This window comes from Helicoverpa armigera, chromosome 8 (assembly GCF_030705265.1).
Source record: "Helicoverpa armigera isolate CAAS_96S chromosome 8, ASM3070526v1, whole genome shotgun sequence".
NCBI lineage: Eukaryota > Metazoa > Arthropoda > Insecta > Lepidoptera > Noctuidae > Helicoverpa > Helicoverpa armigera.
This window is the reverse complement of record NC_087127.1, coordinates 8,516,205-8,537,190: the sequence shown is the minus strand read 5'-3', so window position 1 is coordinate 8,537,190 and position 20,986 is coordinate 8,516,205. Positions and strand designations below refer to the sequence as shown.

The window sequence follows — 20,986 nt, the reverse complement described above, 5'->3', positions numbered from 1 at the left end:
TTATTCAAAAAAGTAGAGACATAATACATTACCTACACAAACAAATTACATACAAGTTTATAAAATAACAAAAATGTTGAGTTTGAAATAGGAGGCACATTTACATCCTACTTATAATATTATAAATGCGAAAGTCCGTTTGTTTGCTACGCTTTCACGCAAAAACTACTTAACCGATCATCATGAAACTTTCTACACATATTCTTGGTGATACTAGAATGACCATGGGATAGGATACTTTTTATCAGCACACTAGGAAGGTAGGAAGCTAGTTGATTATAGTTCAAATATTTGAGTTTTATAGACCGAAAAAGAGACAAGCTACCATAAATGTAGTATTTCCTATAGTTTACAACCAAATCAAACCAAACAAAGGTTGCTAAATCTCTACATTATTATTTTTTGCCCTATCAGCAGTAAATCCAATGAAATAGTTGATTTTTATTAGGACTTGGTACAGTTACTAAAACGATTGACGTTCTGGGGGTATTTCACATCATTAGCTATTCAAATGCCTGTCAGTGTAATGTCAAATTAGAAGGAAAGAAGTGAGTGAAGTTTCGTGTGTACTGTGTTCTGTGTGGAAATGAATTAAAATATTCGCGTAAACGTACTAGTGTAAAACAAAGGTTTTAGCAAATATGAAGCCACTAATAGATTTTGATGAATGTCTCAGAGATTCGCCTAAGTTTAGGTATTATGAAATTTATAATCAATGAAAGTTATACATACATAGAAAGTGAAATGTTGTACGTGTTGTGCGTGTTAATTGTTGTATAAGCCATCCTGTTTGTTATTGTAGGGAGCAGCTGGAAACTGAAGAAGCCAGCATTGATTCGTTGGAGCAAAAACTTGATAAAGTTTTAAAAGCATGCGCTGTAATGATCGACTCTGGTAAAATCTACATGAGTCATAGAGGGTAAGGATTGTACTCCTTTCTTTTTTGTTTGTATAGTTTTTCTCTCACGCCGCAGTACATCTGTACGCATTGATCAATATAGGTATCATTTCCATAAGTAAACTGACCTCATTCTTGTTCTTCAAAAAAGTATGTCCTAGATTCTTATAGAAAAAACTCCTTGTTCTTAATATGTACTTAGGTTTAGTAATTTGATAATGTGTATTGAGTACTTAATGTTATCAGATTAAGTCATTGTAAATTGAATTTAGCTTTTTACTTGTCAAATGATAAAATCAGACATTTAAATTTAACACAATTCTAAACATTATCTTTTGTCAGAACTTATATTTTTTAACTAAGTAGGTCAATTTCTGATGCTGCTCACAATATATCAAAAAATTATCCAAGCTGTCCGGAATGGCCTCTCATTTAATTATGAGCAAAAAGTACCCATAAACAATTGGCTTGATCTCTATTAATTGATGAAAACAACAAAAGAATTAAATAACAGGGTACCAAAAATATCTGTCAGTAGGAAACTACAATAATAAAAATACAAAATTTTTAAACAGCAGGTACTCAAAGAGGTTTTATTTTGTTGGTTTTCTATAGCACATTTACAAATGCACTATGGGATTTAACGGGAAGCTTCTCAGAAGACCCTCCAGTGATGGCAACACTGAACAGAATGATCCATTCTCTGCAAGAGATGAGTAAATTTCACTCCATCCTGCTGGACCAAGTTTCTCGCACTGTGCTCAAGAATCTCACTGCTTTTATTAAAGTGTAAGTACATCTACAATGTTTTTCTTATTCATTTTTAAATATGATCCCCTTACAAATAGGACCCCAGAGACAGAAACCTCCTTACAATATACATAGTTTTAAGGAGAACTATCTTCTGTCACAGTCCCTTGACCTATCTGTCTCTAAAGGCATCTACACTATCACTATCATAAAGAAAGATTTGCAAGTTCCCTATAAACCCTTACTCTATCTTTAACATTTATTGTGTGTACAACGTGTTAAGCTGACTGGTTTTTCAGACTGTGGTAGAACTTATTACACAGAACCATTATACAGATTGAATATCAGAATTCCTTTGTCACTATGAAAATATGTTTAAGTTCTTAAAAATAGTCATTGTCAAAGTACAATTTTTCATACAAAAAACATACCATATATGTCCATATTTTCAATTTTACTATACTGAGAGCATCCTGGTTATGTAACGAAAAGCTTCAAGTATTAACCAAGAGTATTGTATGAAAATAAACAATTCTATTTTTAGTTTTAATGGCTTTAAGCTGAGTTACTGAATAATATTTACCTTACAGTTCATTGATTTATATCCGTAACTTTGTAAGACCATTAAATGTGATGATAGTCATAAAATTATTTTAGGAATTATGTTTATTCTAATTTTTTGTTAGGTACATTAACAAGTCAATATTACTTTATCATTAAACTTGATTTGTATTAATTAGCCTTTGAAAATCAGCGATAAGGATGTGACGTCTAGCTTTCCTTGGCAATAAGCTCCTCTAGCTACCAGACTAAATTCTTAATTGATGGTTCTGTCACATACTAAACTTAATAACTTTCTAGTTTTCTACATACATTGATAATGAAACAGTGCCAGAGGTGTAGTATAGTCTTTATCTCATAATTATTGCTGTGCCATATCCACATTTAAAGAAAATCTTGTACTAAATAATTATAGTGATTTTTAAAAGAACTTACATAAACCTGGGGATTTTGATGATACTACGAGGAAATTCAGCAGTAATTCTATAAAATACCTACAATGGTAGTATACAAAGCTGAGTCACAATTGATTGATAGCAATGCCGACACCCCACTTCCTTTATTCATGAATATTATTTCATTTATCACTTTGAACAGCTTTTGTTTTTGTCGCAGGGACATAAAAGGTGTCAAAGAAAGCAAAAATCACTTTGAAAAAATCTCAAATGATCTGGATACTGCTTTAAATAGGAATTCACAGGTAAGTTTATTAGAAACCTTTTAATTTTATACCTGCAATTAGCTAGACCAAAACAAGAAAAACACGCGGTTGCGAAACGCAAATTGCTACAAAGTCATATTAAGTCGTTACCAAAACAAAGATGCATAGAAAAAATAACCTTAGATGTTACAACGCTACCCATCGCATTCTTAACAAACCACTGCTTTAATATTTGAGTGCTTCTTATATAACTGCTACAATTCTTGTCAATCAACATTGCCGGCATTGCCGGTCCGAATTTAGCTATTTTACGTCTCACGCATGCGCAAATAGTGTTTTGTTGACTAGTAGCAAGCTTCAGAGCCGCAAAGATTTTTGAAATTATTTGAACAAAACAATATAACCGCTTTCAACCGGTTCTTTCCAAAACCAATATTCAACAGTCCTACAACTGAAATGGTAATGATGATTTATAACCCTGAATGTCATTGTTCAGGTGTCCCGTCACAAATGTGCCGAAGTGGAGGAGGTGATGAATCTCTTGCTGGCCACTCGGTCATGCTTCCGTCACACTGCCCTCGATCATGTACAGAAGATCACCATGCTTCAGGCCAGGAAGCGCCACGAAATACTGGCCACTGTAAGTTTTTTTTATTGTCTTTAAAAGAGGTTGTAATGCTGAGTATTTAAGTACTTATTCTTATTTCAAAATCGAGTGTTACTCTTATGATGTATGAACAACTACTATAAATTCAAACACTAACAACCCACCTGTCATCTAAATAATGATATGTGTTGTAGTATGTATGAGCACGTATGAGCATAATGACTGCAAACTTCCATAATTATAGAATAAAAAAACAAAAACGCAAGGAATGTCCGCGAGGGTCGTGCGACGCACAATGTGTTTCTCATCGACATGTGTGTTCTCAGCTATTCGATATCAACGTATTCGTCCTCGTTGGTCTAGTTGTCGCAAGTGCGGCTGCTGAGCACGAGGTCCCGGGTTCGATTCCCGAGTCGGGCCGAAATCGCTTTGTGGGTTTTAGAAGACTTTCACAAAGCAGCCCGGAGCCTGGAAGTTGGTGAATGATTCACCCGTGCATCGGAGAGCACGTAAATGTCGGTCCTGCGCCTGATCTCTCTCCGGTCGTGTCGGATTGCCGTCCCATCGGGTTATGAGAGTGAAGGAATAGGGAGTGCACTTGTGTCCGCGCAAATGCTTCTGCACTATAATATGTCCTGCGCAGTTGGCTGATCTCCTTACATGAGAACAGCCGCCGTAGTCGATAATCGGCTAGGAGGACATCATTCGACTACCATTTTATAACTGAAAATAATATTTTTGAATATAGTATTATCTAATCTACGTTAGCGACCCATCCCGGCTTTGTAATATATCTAGAACTTCCTCATGAATCTTCCCCTAGGTATGTTACAGCGAACATAAAGACAGATGCAGTATAAGACTTCTTATAAAACGTAATATACGTAAACCAAGCAATACGTGATAAATAAAAAAGGTTATCAGTAAAACAATACAGCATATTTACCGCGACTGCGAGCACCCGCGTGGTCATTGTTCATTTCAAAATGCATGTTTATATCAAACTCTTTCACGGTATTGTTCACAGTGTTTATTTAATCGCAATATTGTTATCATGCAATTAAGAAAATCGTGACCAAGTTTATATTTTTTTATTGACTTTAGTTAGGTATATTATAAAGCGCTGGTAAAAAACACAAATGTAATTCCGATAAGAGGGAATTAATTGGAGTTTTGTTTAGGTATATGTGTGAAGATAGCAAAAAAATCCGTTGCATTAACAATCAAATGGGCGGATACTTTGCATGAATGTAGATATGAGAGGAAATATTTCAAAATAATTGAGTCTGATAAAAATAAGTCTCAGCCTGAGCTTTGTTGTCTGTATTTATGGTGTTTATTTCCGTTCATTAATTCAAAATTATTCCTCCCTCTTGTCGATTCTGTGTAAATATGTTGTGAGCTGAGCGATTGGTTCTCTGGAATAACAATTGCCGCCAATCAAACCAACTGAAATGTGATTTGACAACAAATTAAATTAAATAGGCCAAGAGACTCGATTCTTGAGTCGGCAGGATGTTGAAAATTGAGCTTGGCTCGTGACTTTTGCACCGTGTTTTTACTTTTTTTTTGAGATAAGTATGGATACCAAATGTATCTAAGTATTGACAAATATAGAAGAGGCACATGGACTTTTGACCTACAGCTTTTTTTATTAGAAAAATGAAAATGGCACCCGGATGAAGCTAGCAATTGAATTTTCTAAAGCGCAGTAGAAACTCTAAGTAATTATAATAATATTTATAGTGCCACGCAACGCGGAGCATACTGGTTCCGGTTGAGTTGCATACTAAACCTACATAGACCATCGTTTTTATACTGCAATACAATGAAATAAGCATAAACATCACTCAGATCATGACACGAAAACAACATACACGCCGGCTCCAGTTTTCCTCATTCTTTAATCAAAATGCGTTTAATAATAGCTTGAGTAAAAACTGGTTAAATCAACGTGCAAAATACGATATATATGCAATAAAAACTGTGTGTGTAAAGATGGTTCATGTTTACTTTTTTTGGTCGCGGTACCTACGCAAAAATATGTAGGTAAATGAACACAGACGTACAAGAGATATCCTCATCTCCGGAGTCCAGCATAGACAAAAAGCAATTGTTACCAAACAATGATATTTGCCTGCCACACCGGTCAGTGTCAAATAACAATAGGAAGACAATAATCACGCTCCACTCCGGGACAATGGGTTAATAACCGTAAGTAGCGTATTTTGCGAGGCTATTCATAGCAGCTGCCCCCGATGCCTAATTCTGCTAGCATCGTCACGGCCGGCCGCGGCCGATGCGCTGTCCTTAGACTGTCTACGTAAACACAACATTTTAGGTGCACCTACTTTCACTGTCACTTAAATACTGGTCTGAGTGAAATTTTTGCGGTTGTCACTTGAATTACTATTATGTTGGTCTAGTGTCTATAAAGGAGTTTTTAATATTTCATTTGAGTTTCTTGTGTTATTTTACTGCTTACCTGCTTCTAAAACTAAATTTTATATGCATCAGGCATTTTACCTTACCAATCTAAGCATTTTCTTTAAAAGTATGACGTCAGACGTCCTTCCAAGAAATGTTCGAGAATCTCTTCTTGTCTAGTACTTTGTAAGCCTGTTGATAAGTTCACCCAAATAAGACAAAGGTCGTGAGTTCAGATTTTACCCATCTGAACTCATGACCTCTCCTGACCTTTCTTTTTATCACTCAATGGCTGATCATTTTGGGTAGCTGCGCCTTAATGGAGACAAGCTTAGGGGTTCACTCGATATTCAACCATGTGGAATTATTTATGAGACGTTGACTGTCCTAGATTTCTCATTTCACCTGCTCAGTAATAATCCGCTTACGAGTTTCTAACTCGTTTTGACTAATAGCCGATGCTCATGTTATATTTCCCTTGCAGTGTCGATGCAAATTATGCATCAACATTAAGTATACGATCAAGGACAAACCACTGAGGTGAAGCGGGCATGCACCGTAAAATAATACTTCGTTTTGAAGATAGATGCGTATAGCTAGATTATAAAATATACGTCTAATTACTGCCTCAAGGTAATTCATACTAGGTAACATTGTGTTGAAATGATCACTTCGTGGGAACAACTGAGACCGTGCGTTGTTTATCGCGCATATAAATTAAAAAAAAAAACTACATGAGTCATACATACGTTTTGTTTACAACACTTAACGTGACGCTATTGTATAAGGTAGCCTTTTAGAAAATGAAATTGCGATGTCGAATTTCATGTAACTGTCTTATGCAACGTGTTTGCATTGTTGTATGAATATGCTGCCGATATGACCCCATATTTGTTTAATTTAATGGCCCGTTGAGAATTTTAATGAATGACAAAGAAGGCAAGGTTGTCAATTGCGGGGATTGCCGTGAGCTCATATCTAATCGTACAGAATTTGCTATGCTTGATTTGCATTTGTGTATTAGTCATTTAGGTGAGCAGATCATAAGTTAAATCAATACATACCGGTCGCCTTATTGTGTAGATGGATACCTATATTTTAAATTAGTTGATTTCTCTAATTCAGTTCTTAGTTGATTTGAGTTAATTAATGTTTAGTACAGTGCAGTGGTGTATTGTCGCTTTAATCTTAAACCCGTTACACAAATATATTTTCTGCTGTGTGTAACTTAGGTCTTGGTGCAGCAAACACTAAAAAATAAAGATTACTTTCACAATTAAGACCTAACAAATATTATTGCAGAACTCAGCTCTTAAAGATGGTATATTTTGATTAATTTGTTTATCAAGCGGACTTCCGTGATAACGATAGCGTATCTAGAACATAGTTGTTACTCATTAGCGCGGTATTGTCAGGTATTATTTTGTTCAGTTTTGCAACGCACCTCTAGTCAGCTTTGGTCGCGAGTGCACATCTAATCTGACGGTGGCGTCTTCAGACGACAGTTATGAATCGTGTTGCTAAACTTAGCCGTGTTTTTTGTTGGGACAAAGTAACAGTGTTTATACTTGACTAGTTCTGTGACAAATCTCCGAATAAGTTGACGCTGTTTTGGATTTTGCACCTGTCAGGTAATTTTATATCGAATATTTTTTGGTGATTATGTTCCCATTTTTTTTCTCAATATCATTGTCACCTTACCAATGTACAAAAATCACAGAAATATTTTCCTAAGTATTTTTTTTAATATACTGACGTGTTTTTTTTTTCAATTACATTTAATACGTGCGTATTGAACACTAGGGACGTACACCTGTCGATAAATCCTTTCAAGCCGATTATGGGACAAGTGCGCAGCGAATCGAATTAGAGCCTATGAAGTAAAAATAGCTTCAGTCATATTAGAACTCTATACACATGTATTTAAGCCATAAACAGAGACTGAAACTACTATCTTTTTAACACTCGGTAAATAAATGGCATAGATAATATAATTAGTACAACATTTTGAATCACCGGTTCTAAGAAGGTTACTTACACAGTACTAAATGACTCATGGGCATTGTGTTTAAAACCTAGAAAAGGAAACTAACAAACGACCCGATTCCGTAATATTGATTGTCATTGAAATTCATTATCAGGACATTTTTTTGGAATAACTGTATGTATAAAACATTGTTTATTTGTGATCGAGCAAAAACTTTTAACACATAAAAACAGATCTTTACCGTTATGATTTGGTATTCAGTATTTAAATTATCATTTCATCTAGTATCACGTTGGCAAATACTGACTTTCAAACATTTTACCTCATCAGATGTCGTGTTAACACACCCTGTACCTATTCAGGGCAAATAAACTTTTACACGTCGACCTATTAAAAAAAAAATAGTACCCATCAAAGGACACAAAAGAAGGCTTTATTTATAATTTTCACATGGCACCGATATAATTCATATTGTTTATATATCTCAGAAGCAATCTCGTTATATCAATCAGTAAGAGGAAATCAATAGTGTTTGTGGTGTATTTATTGCGTAACAGATAATTGATTTACTGCGATTAGGTCACCCCATATGGTCATGTTTATCCGTGTCACGACTGACATCAGGTTACACATCTTTTATAATAGAGATTTACCTTTATATATAGGTATTATGTATATCAGCCTGTCATAAATACTCATGAAGTGATCATCGTCATAACAAACCTATTCATTGACCCTAAGATATTTTCTCACCCAATTAAGTTTGAAGTGCGAATGTTAATCTATATTTTAGATTCAAATTCTTGAACCATGAACCATAGAACTATCTCTAAAGTAAACCTACGAAGAAAGTCTAATTCGTATTAATAGGTTTCGATTTCGTTCTGAAATAGGTACTAGAGTAACTTGCTTATCAAGGTTGTTTTCGCTTGTAATGGTCATGAATATATTCCTAAATGAATATTATATTATAGTTAATCACTTCTATTTTGTTACCTGATTCCTGTATGAATCAGTGATTACGTGTGGTTGAGGGCGTAACCTATATTTGTTTGACGTCATTCAGGTGTTTCATATTCATAACTGACTGATTATATTCATACTTAATCTTGTTACACTATAGTCTGATTTTTAATTCGAGTCAGTAAAATCACATTTCCAGTGTTGCACCGTTTTAAAAAAATAGGGTCCCAAATAAATAGTCATGTGGAAAATCGAGATTTTTAAATCGAGAATTAAAAGTTAGTCTAGATTACATTCATTTATTTATTTGTACATACATTACATTTTTTTATTAATATCAAATTGGCTTTATATTAACATAAATATGTAATTTACGGAAATTAAACTGAAAACATGTAATTAAATATTACATAAAATACTGTTGTTATATTTTTTTTTGTTATTGGCAGGACTAAAATCATGACTAAAGTTCTAAGTCGATCGATTGTGGAAAATCACTATTGTAGTGGGTCACCCTTTTTTGTGAAAGTGACAGTTGCCCCTGTCATTTTACTGACTCGAATTAAAAATCAGACTATAGGCTTTTCGCTCCTCTGTCCGTCCGACCGTCTGTCTGTCACCAGGCTGTATCTCATGAACCGTGATAATTACAGAGCTGACATTTTCACAGATGATGTATTATTGTAGTTGCCGCTTTAACAACTGAAAACTAGAATTAAATAAATATTTTAGGGGGCTCCCATACAACAAACGTGATTTTTTGTCGTTTTATAAATCGGTACGGAACTCTTCATGCGCGAGTCCGACTCGCACTTGCGTAAAAAAACGCCAGTTTTTTTAGTGGTAAAATTGTTCTTCCACCATTTACAAAAAAAAAGTATTGTATTTACATCCCACGTGCCTGCTCCATTTGCTCATCATAAATCCGTTCCGAAAAACATCATTAGAACTCATCACGATAAAGTCAGGTACCTACGTGAACGTATAAGGATAGCAAAAAACTGCGCTGTAGCATCTTTTGATAGACAGATACAAGTTTGTAATTAGAATTACAAAATAGCTTCGTCTCATCAGATGTTATGCTGATATTACATATACATATACAAAATGTTTTCAACGCATTATCTTTATGATATAATAAATATTTATTGTTGTAATGTCTATCTCACATGCAAGCACACGCCGCGCCGACGCGTACACAAAATTGTTAGGTATCGATAACGCTATCGTGACATGACATCACTAGTTTTATTTAATTGGACGTATTGTCTCATTTTATACAATTGTTTTTTCTGGTAACATGTAAGGTAATTACTCTTAATAACATGATTAACTTATTGTATCTGGCTAAAATATTACCCCTAATGATGGCTTATTATTGGATAGTAAGTCACAGCCTATGCTATAAACTGGCATCAGTGAATAATTAATATTATATACTTTTTAAATGATTTTTGTACTCCCTTATATCTAAACGCGTGAATTTATGTATAATTATGGTCACACTAAAGTGGAGTATACCGTAAAGAAAGCTCGCTTACCAATATCAGATCGATTTGTTCGTGACTTTCACCAATGTGTTGTATAAATAAAAACTAAAGCAACAGGTCACGACTCACGACACTTGCTTCAGCTTTCTATACTTTATATTTTTTGACTAAAACATGAACGTCCAGTACATTTAGGTTAATAAACACGAGAGGGTGTGGCTTAGGTAGGGTAGTGCAAAAATAGAGTGAATATGAAAAGTGATAACATAACTCAAATTGCGTGCGAACCTGCCTTTTTTGTTTAGTGCTGATAGCTATTTTTAATTAAATAAAAAATGTAGGTCACTAACAGCTAAAGATTATTTTAAAATGTCTAAGTAAATTCATTAATGTATGCTGCTATCTATTAAATATGTTTGGCCACTCCTCCAAGGCTAAAATTGCAAAATACGTAAACTTTGGCTTTGCAATCTTAATCCAATATTAACTGATAATGATAACACTACTTAATTGAGCAAATAGCGACTCGGAAATGATATCGTCTACATAGTCTAATAGATAATTTAAAATTTCTAGTGAATGTAATGTCTAAGTACACATTCAGTTAAAGAAGTTGATATCATCTCCCGAGCCTTTTCCCAACTATGTTGGGGTCGGCTTCCAGTTGATGGTGGTCCAAAATGTCGAGCGTATAAAGAAATGCCCAAAAATAATCGAATATGAAACAATTCTAATCAGAACAAAAACTTCCCTTTTTAGCCTAGATATAACTACCAAATACCAATAAAACTGAAAATAAGTTCACTATTCTTATCTCTCGAGGAGGCTCTTTGAAATACTTTCTACTATAATCTGATTTTACTTTCATCGTGTGAAATATATCGAGTGGCTCATTTATAACTACAAACTACGTTCATTTATCTATTGCAGTTCCTGTCGTACTTGCAAGCGTGTTGCACTTATTACCATCAGGGTGCCGACCTGTCAGAGGATTTGGAGCCATTCCTCAAGACAACCGCTGAAGATGTAAGTCTTATTTCATTCTAGAATAGTTGAGGCCTCGATGAGCCTCGGTCCTAATTGAGCTATTCTATAAGTACAATAAAAATTGCACTTTACGCCGCACAATCAACTTTATTTACGGTTAACGATGTACTTAAAATTGACAACATAACAACGCCAATTGACCGTGGTACACAAAGCGCTTACAGCAGCACGTCATGTTCGTTACGAGAAATATTCAATCAAACGAGTATTCACCGCTAATGATGCACATTTTCAGATCGCAGCTATGCGTAACGACACAAAAATACTCGACAAAGAGATGGAAAACCGCCATACGATAGTTAACAGTAAGGATACAGTGCTGCCTAGCTGTAAAGCCAGTGAAGCCGACGGGGACTGTAAAGATGGAATGTTGAGCACGCCATGCCTTAAAAACTTACCTCGGATGCAAGGATACCTGTTCAAAAGGACTTCGAACGCCTTCAAGACTTGGAACAGGAGATGGTTCTACTTATACGACAATCGTCTGGTGTATAGGTGAGCTCTTGCGGTTTCCGATCACAGGCTAGTTATGTAGCCCAGTGACATCATACTCTGCTAATCGGTCTACTTCTTTATCCGTATTATTTATTTGTTCGATTAGATCCGTTAGATAAGATTCGACGAAACAATTTGCTCAATTGTTTTGGTTTTGATCGGATTGGAAATAAAGTTGGTAACGGATCATTAAGTAACTATTATTTTGTTTTATCGAGCGTAATGTAATACTTACGTAAAGTTGGGTGTTTGATTGTTCAGGAAAAGAACGGGAGAGCTCAATGTAACTGTGATGGAGGAAGACTTGAGACTGTGTACTGTGAAGCCGGTGCTTGACGGCGAAAGGCGGTATTGCTTCGAAGTATTGTCACCATCTAAGTAAGTAATGAAGAACCATTTTTGGGAATATAACACCTGGAAAATCATTAAAAATTATTAATTGGTGTAGCTTCTGCAAAATATCAAAATATAAATAATATTCTGCAAATACCCAGTGTAGACAATAGAAATTTTATTTGTTCGAAGACATTTTTTTGGCCTTTAATTTTTTTGAAGTATACCCCAATACACAACATGTTATTGTTAAAATATGAGTGGTTTTACTTTACCAGGAGTCACATGCTCCAAGCGGATTCGGAAGAGATGCTCAACAGTTGGATTACAGCACTTCAGAACGGGATTCGCTCCGCCATACAACAAGGACAGAGTCGGGAACATCCTGACACACAACTCATATTGGTACCAGATGACAGACCTTCAGAGAGTCGACACAGTGTTACCAATGTTAGAGGCATGAGGAAGATCAGGTAAAAACTTTTTGGATAACCACATCGATGTTCAATTGTTTTTTTTTTGTTTAATATTGCTCTCAAAGAATTAATGCATACAATAATTCTGGTCTGTGTTTTCGGTTTGAGTCTTAATGTATTAATGGATTCAGTGGACTTTTTTCTCAGTTTGATTTGGTTTTCAAAGTTAGGAATATAAAATGGCGTCGTCAGATGTGCCCCTATTTGCATTTTGTTTACACCAAAATTTCACTATGAAACATCTGTTGAAATTTATTTATATATTCTTCTTTTTCGAGATAACTATAAATTAGTATCTTTTCTTATTATCTACATTGTTATAAATAATTGCAGGATATGGGAGCAACTTTTGAGCATACCTGGCAACAACTACTGCTGTGACTGTGGCAGCCCGAATCCTCGCTGGGCCAGCATCAATCTTGGCATTACTCTCTGTATTGGTAAGTTTGTTGGCCAAACATTTACTTTTCCAATATCATATAATTCCACTAGACAAAAATTTGGCTTAGTCCTCTGTTCTTTTCAACATAGTTCCATACATTTTACCAAACTTCCAAAAAGGAAAATTTTCTCTCATATGCCTTTTTAGAAGGTCATTGATATACATCGATTATGTTCCATTGTAATGTTCTGCTTCTAGAATGTTCCGGCATACATCGATCGCTAGGCGTGCATGTCAGTAAAGTGAGATCACTCACCTTAGATGACTGGGAACCAGACATAATAAAGGTATGCATGGAAATCTCCGCACTATTATTATTTTATAATATGTATAATATACCTACAAGTGTATGATATTTTCTTTATCGTTTTATTATTCAGGTAATGGCAGAATTGGGCAACAAAATTGTGAATATGATCTATGAAGCCAAAACTGAAGGGACGACCATTCCGAGGGCAACTCCGGATTGCGACACGTAAGACTGTTTAACTATTACTTATGATTTATTTCCTTTCCCATTTTATATTTTTGATTACCCAAATACTCATGGGCTATATTTCAAAAGAAGATTTTTTACGAAAAATATGCAATACTTTTGTACAGAAATACGACTGAACATTTTCTGCTGACGCCGCGGTCGACTCGAGTTACGCCGTTCGGTACCATCATTTTAGCTTGCTATAAATATTTAACTTAATTAATTCAATATTTAGTGTAGGTTCAACAGTAACTATGTAAACTGCATAAGTGGATGGAATTACTAAACATTGTTTCTGTACTATCTGGCGCATTAAACATCACCAATATCATAATTGTTGGGAGTTACGTCCCCAACCATTTTTTATCACATAAAATCTAATTCAAAATGTTGTTTCGGGTTCGGTTCATAGAGGTGTCCGTGAAACATGGATCCGCTCCAAATACGTGTCGCTGCTATTCGTAAAGGATTTGGTCGGCAGTAGTGGGGCTTTATCTTCAACTACAGACAGTCCGCTAAGGACTGGCCGACGTTGGTCCGTGAGGCGAGCTAGACGCAGGTAACTTGTATATAATTTGGTTTTAAGATTATCAATTTTCAACCTTACAGTACTCATAATAAAGTCGACTTCTTTTTCATAAGTTGATGTATGGGAGTCGTTTTTGGGGGGTGCTGTCCAACTAACGTAAAAGTAAAGTCCAATTGCAATAAACATATTTGACTGTTGCCTGTATAAAAAAACAGTTTTTCAAAGACCTCAACGTAGTTGGAAAAACTCTAGGCGATTATGATCATTTGACTTTTGACTTCGGATTTCTTGTATTTCTGTTACATGGTAGTTTATTTCAGGGTCCGGACTACACCTTCAGTGCCAGAAACAATTACAGACGAAAAAAGTGATGCCAACAGTAATACAAGTGGTAAATAATCGCAAAACATAACTAAATATTTTATTACGTATTATTAATGTTCCTATGGTTTATATTATAAATAATTGCGAACCTTCTCGAATCATTTATTGCTTATTATGTATTTATCTTCCTTTAGTTTATATAACCTAAAATATTTCTTGTTCCAGTGTCAGAAAGTTCAAGCAAATCGGATGGCAGTCCGGTGTTGCTGATCGGCAGTGAGTTGGCAAGCGATCGGGCCGTTGATCTCAGTTTACCTTCTGACCACGATTCTACGGAAGGAGAGGACAGTGATGAGCTAGGTAAGTTGACAGTTTTGTTTGAACTTATTCTTTTGTAAATGGGAAATTCCTCAGGTGATTTGAGTGCCGCTATTACTGATACTTCTGGATCTCTGTTACTTCTGGAACCCTTTAAGTACTAAGATAACACTTTCGAACGCTCATGTAGCCTTAGCTTTGGTTTCCATCATGACAACCTTGTGTTCCCTAACTGCTCATTAAAGACCACCGTCCATAAACCACAGACTGTCCGTGTATTCCGTACTCGCGTGTTCCGTATTCGTGTTGCGTACGGTTGCTTTGTCCAAGACATGCACTCTCGCAGGGTCTATGAACAGTGGTGGTACGAGCAGCTTGCCGACTTTGCGAGCAAACTTGAGAAATAAGGCTTGAAACAGTGCAAGGCCGACGATCAGTGCTGACCGTACGTCCATACCAAATCACGCGCGTACCGTCAGCGTAGCAGTGTGCGCGTTCACAGACTTGCACAGGCACAAATATAGCTACGTCAGCGGTCAGCGCTGACCGTCGGTCGAGCACTGTTTCCAGCCTAAGATTCAATAACTGCTTGCGTGTGACCGCGCTTTTATGTAAAGTGTAATATTGTGATTTAACTATACGGATGATGGTTTGGTTATCATTATAGTCGAATGGAGCAACTTAACCTTGATGTCGTTGATTTTGACGTGGAGTATGAATATGTATGTGTTGTTTCTCAGCGGCCGAAGACATGTCTCGTCTATCTCCGGACGCAGTGTTGTACCTCGCGGCGCGTGCACACAACGTGGGCGTGATGCGCGGCGCCCTCGCGGCCGGCGCCGACGTGTGCGCGACACTGCGGGACGCGCGCACGCCGCTACACGCCGCCGTGCTCAGTGTTAGTATATGTCCCGTCTATCTCCGGACGCGGTGCTGTACCTCGCGGCGGCCGGCGCCGACGTGTGCGCGACACTGCGGGACGCGCGCACGCCGCTACACGCCGCCGTGCTCAGTGTTAGTATATGTCCCGTCTATCTCCGGACGCGGTGTTGTACCTCGCGGCGGCCGGCGCCGACGTGTGCGCGACACTGCGGGACGCGCGCACGCCGCTACACGCCGCCGTGCTCAGTGTTAGTATATGTCCCGTCTATCTCCGGACGCGGTGCTGTACCTCGCGGCGGCCGGCGCCGACGTGTGCGCGACACTGCGGGACGCGCGCACGCCGCTACACGCCGCCGTGCTCAGTGTTAGTATATGTCCCGTCTATCTCCGGACGCGGTGCTGTACCTCGCGGCGGCCGGCGCCGACGTGTGCGCGACACTGCGGGACGCGCGCACGCCGCTACACGCCGCCGTGCTCAGTGTTAGTATATGTCCCGTCTATCTCCGGACGCGGTGCTGTACCTCGCGGCGGCCGGCGCCGACGTGCGCGACACTGCGGGACGCGCGCACGCCGCTACACGCCGCCGTGCTCAGTGTTAGTATATGTCCCGTCTATCTCCGGACGCGGTGCTGTACCTCGCGGCGGCCGGCGCCGACGTGTGCGCGACACTGCGGGACGCGCGCACGCCGCTACACGCCGCCGTGCTCAGTGTTAGTATATGTCCCGTCTATCTCCGGACGCGGTGCTGTACCTCGCGGCGGCCGGCGGCTCGAGACGTCATCGCAATTGTACTGCCATCTATTTGAACTCGTGCCGCGTTTCGTTTAGCGTCCTTGATAATGACCATTCTCTGACATATTAATAATATCTATATCGATATCCTCACAGAGGTAAAAGACCTTGTAATATTGTTCCAGGGTTCAGTAATGGCGTGCTCGTTCCTACTACTGAACGGTAGCAAGATGAACGTGCAAGACGACCAGGGAAAAACGCCTCTACACCTCGCCACAGAAGCGGGACACACTGGCCAGGTAACTTATAAAACCTAGTCAAAAAAGTTATCATAATTTCGTAAAACCTAAATAAATATTATTTGACATAACTATTGTAGCTAAACAACGAGCGTGCTATTTTCCGTCAGCAGTTTCACCCATGATCAGTTTTAATATAGAATCGTTCTTTTTAAATTCGTATATGATACCTGAAATTCAGCTTCAAGCAAAACAAGTTCTTTGCATTGATTGCGTAAGTTGAATTCAAGTTTATTGTCAATAATTATTTTGTTCATTTGTTTTTGATCTTTTCACTGTTAGAAATCTACATTATGTGCGAGTTACATAGGCTAACTTACCCGGTACGACTAATAGTTCTCACGGAATGCGGGTAAAACGGCTAGTATGTAATACATATAACAAATGCAATATTTCCCAGGTGTGCTTGCTACTCCGATACCGCGCGGACCAGTCGATAGTCGACAACGACGGTCAGACGCCGCTTGACATCGCCGTCAATAATGCCAATGCTGATATTGTTACTCTGTAAGTCATTATTTATTTTGAGAACTATTTTTCAAGAAAAAAATACTTTTTCTAACAAAAAAGAATATTAAATCGGTTGGACTGAGATATAGACGACCACATATAAAAAAAATTAAAACAAACATCTGTATTGATAACCTCCTCCTTTTTATAAAGTAGGTAAAAATAACTTTTGCCTATCGACCAGACTAATTCAAATGGTTGGACTGACGAAATACGAACTTCAAACAAAATTTAATCATATGGGTTTGTTGATACGGTCCTTTGCATGTTACAAAATTGTGCGAAATTCAAAATATATAAAGCCACGTATTCACTGGGAAACAATGTTTCAGATACACAGTTTCTGAAACATCACGTAGATGTTTACAGCAACAATGTTTCGGAAATTCTGCCGTCCGCATCGTCCACAGAAACAAAATTATATGTTTCTGAAACAAAATTATTTGTTTCAGAAACACGTATATATTGTTTCTGAAACAGTGTTTATAAACAATTGTTTCTCAGTGAATACATGGCTTTACTCACAAACTCGAACCGATTTTCGTACTATAACTAGTTAAGTACTATACCTACCTTAGTGCTGCATCCATACTATAATTATTAATACATATGTATGTCTGATTTATGTAATTGTCTTTTGAAGTCTTGTAAATCAAATAAAATAATTAAAAATATTCTATACCTAATATAAAATTACCTGTTTTTATCAACAGATTAAGGCTGACTAAACTGAACGAGGAGATGCGTGAAAGCGAGATGTCGTCCAACGATGACACGTACAACGAAGTGTTCCGCGACTACACGCAGCTCGCTCACTCGCACCCCGAGCGACTCGTGCGAGCCAAGCATAACAACAACGAAGGTAAGCCGGCCTATTGGACCATTTTTTTTTGTTATATCTATACATATAATAAAATGATAGGAAAGTCAAAACTGTACATTGAATATTTTTTTTTAACAATACTTGGGGGCGATCCATAATCGATTCTGAACCCAAATATGTAGTTTTAAGAATTTTTGTCTGTATGTCTGTTTATCTGTTTGTCTGTATGTTTGTCCCGGATAAAGTCAAAAAGTACTGCATGGATTTAAATCAAATTTTGCATGACTATTACCTGGGGACCGATTCAACACATAGGCTATATATTATCACGCTATCACCTACGGGGGTTGAGCAATGAACGATTAAATAAACGAAATTGGAAAATTGGATATATTGCCCACGCAGACGAAGTCGCGGGCAACAGCTAGTACTTCATATATGTACTTAGACCGTTTTTGAGTTACTACATAGTTATCCATAAAATATACCTATGTTTATATCGAGCTTTTTTGTTCTAGGAGAACAGTCGAGCGAATGACGTAGCGTACCAAGCAGTCGACGCCGGTGGCTGTGGTAGCACCGAGTGCCCCCGACTGCGCCCGACTGCGCCCGATCGCCAAATCTAAGCAAGCCTACTATCGTTCGCGTACTATGACGTCACTGGGAAGACAACGACGCACCATTGCAGGTGGCAGCACTTTCGACTCGAAACAGGTATCGGTAGTAAGAATTTACTATGAAAGAGATTGGACTTGGATTTGTTTTGAATAATGGATGGATACTTAAAACATGGTGAATGACTGCTAGCTGTTGTTTGTTGTACTAGTTCTTTAAGCAATTGTCTTCTCCAGTAACGTGTGTTTTAATCGTCCGCTACGGAAATGTGCTAAGTACACCCAAAGGCTGTAAGGACTTGTCCAAGCGACGTGTTACGAATCTTTTTATACACATACGTTATTTCCTGTACTTTTACATTGATATTGACAAATCATAGTGATATACTAATCGCGATTATCAAATAAAATTGTTCCAAAAATCGGGTAGTTTAATTTCGACTTAATGTTTTTGTAATAAGGTTATTAATTATATTATACTAAGTGCTTATGTGGCCAGAGGTCGGCAATATGATCTCCATTAAAATTTTAACGAGGCTTTGAAAAAAACTTGCTGCCAAACAGACATAATCATTTTATAATAATTTAGAGAGATTTTGGTAGTTGTTCAAATATGAATAGATCAGAGATTTTGGTATTTACGCAAAAATATTATATGAAGTTAAACAAATTCAAGTCTTTCGCAGCGGAAGACAATTATAACTTCATAGTATTGACTCCCGGTTGTCAGAATGAAATAACAATATAATTGATTCTGTCCAACAACAAATTAATATCATAAAATAAGGATTATCTATAGAAAAATTAACCTTTCATTTTGATATTTACTCTCTTTTCTACCCCGGTTAGATTTTTCGCGCAATAGAATCAGGGTGTTACATTATGAAATGTTAAACAAATACGCTTACAAGCGATTTCTTCCATACCTGTTGACACTTTAGTGCTGTGTACATAAATATCGATATTATTATTATGATAATAGGGTAGTGTCCAGGGTCGAAATAATGAAATAATATTTAGTCCGCTTTTTAGATAATCAAAAAATATTGGATACGTATTTTTTCTTTTTTTAATTAAACATAAAATGACAAAGATAATACACTTCAAAAATTAGGAGTGGGGCCTTTTACGTCACAGTGTCCTGAAAATTGTAGCAACTTGTGACGTCACACTCAACTTTAACACGCTATATCTTAACAAGTTCTGATCCAATTTAAAAAAGAAAAAATACGTATCGCTTAATTTTGGACAATCTACAAGACGGACTAATTATTATTTTTTAGGAAACTAGCCTATTAATGTTACTATTGTAATGAAATCAATGTCGGAAGGTGGCGAGTAACGTGTGACGTGTAAGCTTTAAATGTTAAGTTTTAAGTATATAACTAAATAAATAAGATGCTGAAAACTGTAATCCAAAATTTATGTAAGCCAAGTGACATCACTATTTGTGTACTCGAATTTCTATACAGCTTTTTGTGCGTTATGAAGACGAATGGTGATAAGATTATAGAGGACATCTTGCTTGGTTGAAATTAAATTCTGTTAAAAAAATCTTCTACCTATAACTTAGATTCAACATAATATATACCATGCTGGGTAGGAGTACATAAAACACTGTGAAGGTTCTGGTTAGTCTTTCCCAGGATTAATGCTTTAGTTTCGGTTTCTGAACACCTGTATCGATTTCTTCAAATGTTTGTAGTTCCCTATTCAAGTACCCTAGAAATTAACGCGATGAATTAATTTAACAACAGTTAATATTTTATCTTGGAGTCTATAAAACTTGTCCTAAAGGGTCCTAGTACAATTAAGTATGTTTTATTGTTAAAACAATAGTATCCGACCTGTCACTACAAAGTCTTCAAGTAGGTAGGTATACGTGGGCCATAATTCTAAAAGTGGTGTGATTAATCTTATAAACCAAAGATTTAAGTATTGGTTTTATATTGTTAGACAAAATATCTAGAGTAGTTGAAAATAATCAATTTGTTAAACTTTCTGGCCTATAAATTCTCAAGGGATTTAAGTTTTTTTTATGGTGTTAGTATGAGTGGAAAATAATAACTAACATTCCTGTGAAAAGCCATTCCTATAATATTGGCATTTAATGTATTTTTTTCTATATTGGGCTCAGTTGTGAATCTCAATCAAAACCCTATTTTCTAGGTTATTTTTGTATTTTTTTTAAAATAAATGTAATGTAGTTTTATAGAATACGACTTGCCAAATTATTGCAATATTCTCAACTTGCCATTGCAATGAAATATAGCAATTCATCCAGTATTTTGTTTTGTTATTTAGCGTAAGCTCATCATTTTCACACTAAAATCATACTAA

The 20,986-nt window shown here is 36.8% G+C and overlaps 1 protein-coding gene across 1 annotated transcript; it reads left to right on the top strand.

The window, feature by feature from the left end:
- Positions 1-501: 501 nt before the first annotated feature.
- LOC110374695 (arf-GAP with coiled-coil, ANK repeat and PH domain-containing protein 2) lies at positions 502-20,768 on the top strand. The gene is made up of 20 exons (XM_049837932.2): positions 502-694; positions 803-919; positions 1,514-1,687; positions 2,825-2,909; positions 3,367-3,510; positions 11,275-11,370; positions 11,627-11,886; positions 12,148-12,264; positions 12,498-12,692; positions 13,029-13,135; positions 13,336-13,424; positions 13,518-13,612; positions 14,028-14,174; positions 14,465-14,535; positions 14,694-14,828; positions 15,527-15,684; positions 16,586-16,699; positions 17,100-17,206; positions 17,923-18,071; positions 18,551-20,768. The coding sequence occupies exons 1-20, from the start codon at positions 642-644 to the stop codon at positions 18,568-18,570; spliced, it is 2,433 nt and encodes an 810-aa protein (XP_049693889.2). The 5' UTR covers positions 502-641; the 3' UTR covers positions 18,571-20,768.
- The last annotated feature ends 218 nt before the right edge of the window (positions 20,769-20,986 follow it).